This window comes from Brassica napus, chromosome C7 (genome assembly GCF_020379485.1).
Source record: "Brassica napus cultivar Da-Ae chromosome C7, Da-Ae, whole genome shotgun sequence".
Classification (NCBI taxonomy): domain Eukaryota; kingdom Viridiplantae; phylum Streptophyta; class Magnoliopsida; order Brassicales; family Brassicaceae; genus Brassica; species Brassica napus.
Genome location: NC_063450.1, coordinates 21,773,294 through 21,779,756, shown reverse-complemented (window position 1 = coordinate 21,779,756; position 6,463 = coordinate 21,773,294). Strand labels below are relative to the sequence as shown.

General features: G+C 34.9%; 1 protein-coding gene across 1 annotated transcript; it reads right to left on the bottom strand.

Moving 5' to 3' along the window:
• Positions 1-4,062: 4,062 nt before the first annotated feature.
• LOC106396934 (bystin) lies at positions 4,063-6,431 on the bottom strand. The gene is made up of 10 exons (XM_013837446.3): positions 6,184-6,431; positions 5,962-6,117; positions 5,711-5,846; positions 5,568-5,604; positions 5,153-5,471; positions 4,994-5,073; positions 4,868-4,915; positions 4,630-4,776; positions 4,471-4,564; positions 4,063-4,382 (listed from the first exon to the last, which is right to left on the bottom strand). The coding sequence occupies exons 1-10, from the start codon at positions 6,259-6,261 to the stop codon at positions 4,236-4,238; spliced, it is 1,242 nt and encodes a 413-aa protein (XP_013692900.2). The 5' UTR covers positions 6,262-6,431; the 3' UTR covers positions 4,063-4,235.
• Between the last annotated feature and the right edge of the window lie 32 nt (positions 6,432-6,463).

The window sequence follows — 6,463 nt, the reverse complement described above, 5'->3', positions numbered from 1 at the left end:
TTGATCAATGGTTTTTGCTCACCATCCAAGCCCCTATAGCTGAAAATTTCTGAAAATTAGTTTTTCTAGGGTTTATGAGGATCTGTTAATTGATATATTTTCTAGTGCCGTTCATAGAATATAACAAAATTTCTTATAATACTAGTTTCAATAGTAATTAACTAGAATCTATAATCACATGATAGTTGTGAGACATAATAGTGTAATCAGTTACCTGAAATCATAGGATAGTTGTGAGACATAATAGTGTAATCAGTTACCTGAACTGAATTCTTCTGAACTAGATACTTATTGACCTGGTGAACTAGATACTTATTCACAACGAGAGTTGGGGTAAGAATTTATTTGAACAAATCAAATATGGTCATTACATGCATGTATGGATTGTTCAAATCCACAACAAGAGTTTATTTTCTAGGATCTAGACATAGATATAGTCTTTACAGCGAGAGTTAATGGACCTTATCATTGAGTAATTTGAGTTCTAGAATCGAGCATAACAACCCTTGACAGCTATTGATCGAAATTATTCATTGAATGTTTGATTTTCCTAGATCTAGCGCTTTCTTTCTTATCTCGCAACCCGTTGGATCTATTTACTGTTTTGTTTTATTGCTTTATAATTTCTGGATTAGCTTAACTTGAAACCATAAGCCTCTTGTGTGATCCTCAGTTTTAGTAGATTTGATCTCTAAGTACTGCAATGGACCTGTGAAACTGCAGAGTTGCTTTTAGGGTATATTTGAGTATATTATTGATCAATAGAGCAAGAGTACAATGTAGTGGTCTACGAACACTAGTTGTAGCTGCCTCTTTCTATATCAAAAGTGTATATAGTCTATGATCCTCTTCTTCTACGGTTTAAAAGTTCTTATATAGGTCATCATAGTTAAAATATAGGTTAAATCTTTCACTTTCTTAAATATAGAAAGATCTCTGTTTTAAAACAACTTTTTTTTTGTTTTCAGTTAGATAGTTAATTATAGTTTCTTTCTTCAATATACAAATCCAATTTCCCCTATAAAATTTGGATGGCTATTAAAAAACAAAAAAAAAATATCTTTGGAAAGAAAAAGGATACAAATCCTTGAAACATAGATTGATTACAATATCTTAGCATGAATAGGAATTTAACACAAAACACTCAAGATTGATACACAACGACCAACAATTGGAAGACCGGATATAAATATAGATAATCAAATAAGATTTTAGGACGAAGAAATTGGTTGAAGAATATTACCCAAATAAGATTTTAGGACGAAGAAATTAGTAAGATTTAGAGTACAAATGATGGATTACAACTTTTTAGTTACTTACTCTAGAGTCTAGTATTATAAGAATTCCTAGTGTATATTTCTATGAATGACCCTAGCAAATCTATCAATCAATAGTTCTTTATAAACCGTAGAAAATCCTTAATTCTAACATAGAGATTACTCAGATATGGTCATGGAAAACATAATAATAGTCTGAAATAATTGCATAGATAGATAAAAAAGAGATACACTGGAGTTCTGATCTTCTCTACAAAACTCAAGTAAAGCGTAGCTGTCAACTATGACTTAGAAAACATAGTATACGTCTAAAACATGACTTAGATACTTTTGTAAATACTTGAAACTTTGTGGTTGCTTTGGCCGATGGGTGTCGTTCGACACCCTCCATAGTGTCACTCGACACCATGTAGATCAAACTGAGTACTTAGCAGCTTCCTCCTCGCATAAGATAGACTATCCTTTAGTAAAATGCATATAATGTTCCATCTAACCGATGGATCGACCTCAAAACAGCGGCATCAGAAAAATATTTTAATTCTCTATCTCGTGTCAAAATATGAGCGTCGTCCATCGCTCCATCTGTTACAAAATTCTGACGCATATCCACAGTTGTATATCTCAAATTGTGATTATTTTTTTTTGCATCCATAGCAACTCAACCCTATACAACACATAATAATAAAAATAGATTTTTCAAATGTAATTATTTGTGTTTTTTTTTAGAATGCATGAAATTTTTGGATACCTTTATTTAAATAATAAAAAATAAATATACTGAAATGAAATGAATAAATTGTTAAAATGAAAATATGAATATATTGGATTCGATTGTGTTTTCGATAAAGAATATAACATGTATTCACAAAGAAGGGTATTATCTTGAGTTGTTTTTGTTAGTTTATGGATTATAAAATGGGTGAACTTGTGATCTATCCAAATTCTCAATAACTATGAAATATATAGCATATATAACTGAGAAGTGAAATCAATAAGTAAAAGTACCTTTTCATATTTGTACTTTCCAACTATAAACACAAACTTGTAATACTATTTGTCTATTGTTCCACATTTTTTTATTTAGTATAGATACATAATAGTATACTGTAAAATATGTTATGTCATATGTTGATAGTTTTAATTAAAACGAAACTATATTGACTAATGAATGAAAGTTATGTGTAGAAGATTTTTATAGTTAATCCATGTTGATTTAAAACTGAAAACATCATGACTTTTCAAAATTTGTGATTTCTAAGAAAATGATAAACATATAGAATAAGATGACTGTATATTTCTATATATATATATAAAATTAAAGTGTAATTTAAAAAAAAAAATCAAATCATATAATATGTAAAAAGAGATGATACTTTTTAGTTGAAATAAAAATTTGATTTATTATATTTTTTTGATGAATATTATCCAAATAAGATTTTAGGAAGAATAAATAAATAAATAAGACTTTCTCTCTCTCTTAATTTTCCTCTAACCTCTCTCTAAATCTAGAACTCTCGGAAACAGTCTTCGCGTTCGGTGTCCGGCGGCGGTTCTATCGTCGGTCACCACCGAATTTTGTTTTTGTTGTACATATTCGACCTATGAGTCGATCTACTCTTCCGTGTGCGGATAAATAAAACTTCGATCGATTTCGATCGACTATGGTTTCGGGTTTGCCGATTTTGCTTTCGCTTGGCGACTTTTTGTATCAATCTCATTCGAGAAGCTCTTCAAGTTTGTTTCTTTTATCTTGATGATATTGAAATCAGCCTTCCACTTGGTCCTCAATTAAAGCCCGTTGGTGAGTTGAGAAGACTCCTTTGTTTTGCCGCCACTTGCATCCCTCTCTATGAGAATCAGTTTTCCTTATAAGAAAGCCAGTTATGGCGTCGAGGATAGCGTCTCTGATTGGGAGTTGATGTAGTTTGATGGATTGCTTCAGCCATCTGTGAAGTCGATTAAGAAGAGTTGGCGTTCTACGGTCCAACAAATGATCGATATTTAGTTATGGCTTATGCGTCCTTTGTTTTGGAATTCCGGTGAAATAAGGGTAGTCCGATCAAGTAACCGAGGTTTAGCTGGAAGGCAATATGGTATAAGCTAATGGAATGGCAACAGAGAAGCGAAGAGATTGGAGGTGAATTTGCTGGAGTCACGGTGGAGAAGCCGTCTCGACGGCCGTGCTTGTTGTCTCGTTGTTGAAGAACACGTAGTGATAACGTGATATCATTGAAGGCTCCACAGTTGACACGCGTTTCACTCTGCTTCCAATTATATTTATTAAATATGTAATCTTTCTGTGACTCTGTTGTTTTCTTATCTATTGCTTGTATTTCTTAAAAAAAAGTATCTGCGAGCCTTGGTGGCGTCTGCAAGGCTTCATGGTAAGTATCTGAAACACTCCCCTATTGGTCGTCTAGTGCTTCATGGATAGTGACGGTTATAAGCTTGGTGGAGTTCATTGGAAGCTAGCTACTCCGAAGACAACTCGGGAACTCCCGGCATCCGAGGCAACAAGGAGAACCTCACATTCTCAGGACCCTCGTCATTGGTAGAGAACGGTAACCAATTCTAAAGAATTTCGAAAAACAGACTAGCGGAATGTGCGGGCGAAGCTAGTTTGTAATAGTTTGACTTTGGAAATTTTGTTCAAAACCTGTTTGTAACCGAAACTCAATTCCCGATTTTCGGGTTGAATTAATATATTTTATTATTTGAAAAAAAAAATGTATAGTTTCTTTGTTCAATATACAAATCCAATTTCCCCTATAAAATTGGATGGTTATTGAAAAACAAAAAAAAAAATCTTTGGAAAGAAAAAGGATACAAATCTTCGAAACATAGATTGATTACAATATCTTAGCATAAATAGGAATTTAACAGAAACAAAAGAGGCTCACGCAAGATTGATGCACAACGACCGACAATTGGAAGACCGGATATAAATATAGATAATCGTTAGTCTTCTTCCATTGGAACTTGTGGCATGTCAAACCAGACTTCTTTGATCGGCTTGTTGTTGATCGTTGAAGCTGAATGTGAATTATCCACCATCTCTCCACGGTTTCTGCTACTAACAAGCTCTCTCACAATTTCAGGAGTAATCTGCATTAATGGTAGATACGGCTTAAATAAATAAATAAATAAAAAGAGAGGAACAGATTTATGATTAGACAAGGGAAAGTGGTCATACTAGCTCGTGATTTTGTTTCTCAAGTAGACTTGTGAGACTCTTTTTATCTTCCTTTCTTAGTTCGTGCTTGTAGGTGCAAAAGAAGAGATTAACACTTTGACAAAAGCAGACTTACAGTGCCTGAAATGAACAACTCTTCTTCTTCTCCTTATTCCTTACCGTTGCACAAAGGCGAGAAGAGTTTGGTGCCAAATGACCGGCATAACTTTTGTCTCCTTACAAAATCTCAAGAAGTGAGCAGCGACCGCATCAATGGCCAGATGAGCCAGCGCATATTTCTTCTCCAGGATAGCTTTCATGAAGTAGACACACAAAAACAAAAACACAATGTAACCGAAGAAGGGCACAAGATATGAGTACCTACATATGTAGGTCTAAGGTATAGGCTGCATTTTACCTTCTTGTGCCAAGAAACTCCATCTCCGCCAAACATACCAAGGCGGCACTGCAGTTCATGTGCATGAATAATTTTGGTTTTATGTGCTCAATAACTTGGAAAATATAAAAGCTAAATCCTTGTTACCTTGAAAATTTTTCAGGAATAGAAAACTTGTGTATTATACTCCCAATAATAACAGCTTCGGGGATGGTGCATGTTCCAGACTTAACAAAATTATGCAACTTAATTTAGAGAAAAGTCACAAAAGGAGAAGGACAAAAGAAAAGAAAAGAGAAAACACACCTTACACAGGGGAAGTAGAATCCCACAGTAGAATCCTTTGGGCTTGAAGAGTGCGTTTTTCAAAGATTGGTAGAGACAAAAATGTAGCTTTTTGTGGATTCTGATGTCCTCTCTGACCCTAGGAAGAAGAAAAAGCTCATAGAAGCGTTCAGCTTTGGTGCTGGAGGCAAACATGTTTGTAGCCTTGTACATTGCATTAGGGGACCAACTCTCTGGTCGAGTCAACTTCAATAAACTTTCCCAATTTTCCAGTCTAGTAAGATGGTTAAGAGCTTTCGGCATTTTACCGTTTGTGTATAGACTCATAAACTCTCCCAGCCTGCAATAATTTATCAGAGACAATTGTAAGATGGTGGAATTTGTAAAAAGGTGACTTTTTTTTTTTCAAGGAAAGGGGTAAAAAGAGAGGCTTTACTTTCGATAGTAGTCAGTTATTGAAACAAAAGCTGCGCCTACAACAGAAAATTCATCCACCCAGAGAATGAGAATTAGCCAGTTAAATCATACAGAAGAAGAAAAAAAAAAGCAAAGACTTTAGTGTTGTTAACAAGCAAAAACCTGTAGCAGCACTATGTTTTTCTTCAAGCGAAGAAGTAATAGCATTACAGACACGTTTTGCTATTGAAGCCCCATCCTTGTGAAAGAATGCATCTAGTAATAACTTCGCTTCTTTCTCGCTACAGGCCATATCCTCCTTGAACAATTTAATCGGAAACAAATGCAACAACTTAAGACCAGTGCCACCAATAAGAATCTCAATCTAAACCTTACATATATGAACACAAACGATTGAGAAGAAAGAATCTCACATGGTAATCAAGTTGGCTCTGGATCTCATCAACATCATCAATAACATCTTCCAACTCATACAATGGTTGCTTGAACAAGGCGCTCATGGGGGCGTTTTCTTCATCCTCGACTTCCTTTTGCTGCGCATACGCTTCCTTCAGTATCTTCTCCGTTAGCTGAACAAACAAAACTATTAGAGAAACCCATCAATCAATCAACAAAAAGAATCCAATACTTCTCACCTTCCGGCTTTTGCAACCATTCATCGGTGAGGAGGCGGCAGCCACGGAGAATGCCTTAAAGTTCCTCTTTGTCGCCATTGGAAACGGTCGAAGAAGGGCAGTGAGAATCACCTTACGGCTCTCTCGCGCAGACCTAGCCTTATTGTTGTGACCGACCACACACAAGAAGAAACGATGGGTTAGGTTTTTTACCCGATTAAAATCACCTACCTATTGCAGCCCATTTATATGCATTCATAATTTACTTGATTTACCAATTTTTAAGTCCATATTTTTAAAA

What these genes read in the sequence shown, in the direction of transcription:
- LOC106396934 (XM_013837446.3), bottom strand. Translation starts at nt 6,261, where the DNA reads ATGGCGACAAAGAGGAACTTTAAGGCATTCTCCGTGGCTGCCGCCTCC. An exon ending in ATGGTTGCAAAAGCCGGAAG is followed by an intron (nt 6,118 to 6,183) that starts GTGAGAAGTATT and finishes TTGTTTGTTCAG; the next exon opens with CTAACGGAGAAGATACTGAA. An exon ending in AAAACATAGTGCTGCTACAG is followed by an intron (nt 5,605 to 5,710) that starts GTTTTTGCTTGT and finishes TTTCTGTTGTAG; the next exon opens with GCGCAGCTTTTGTTTCAATA.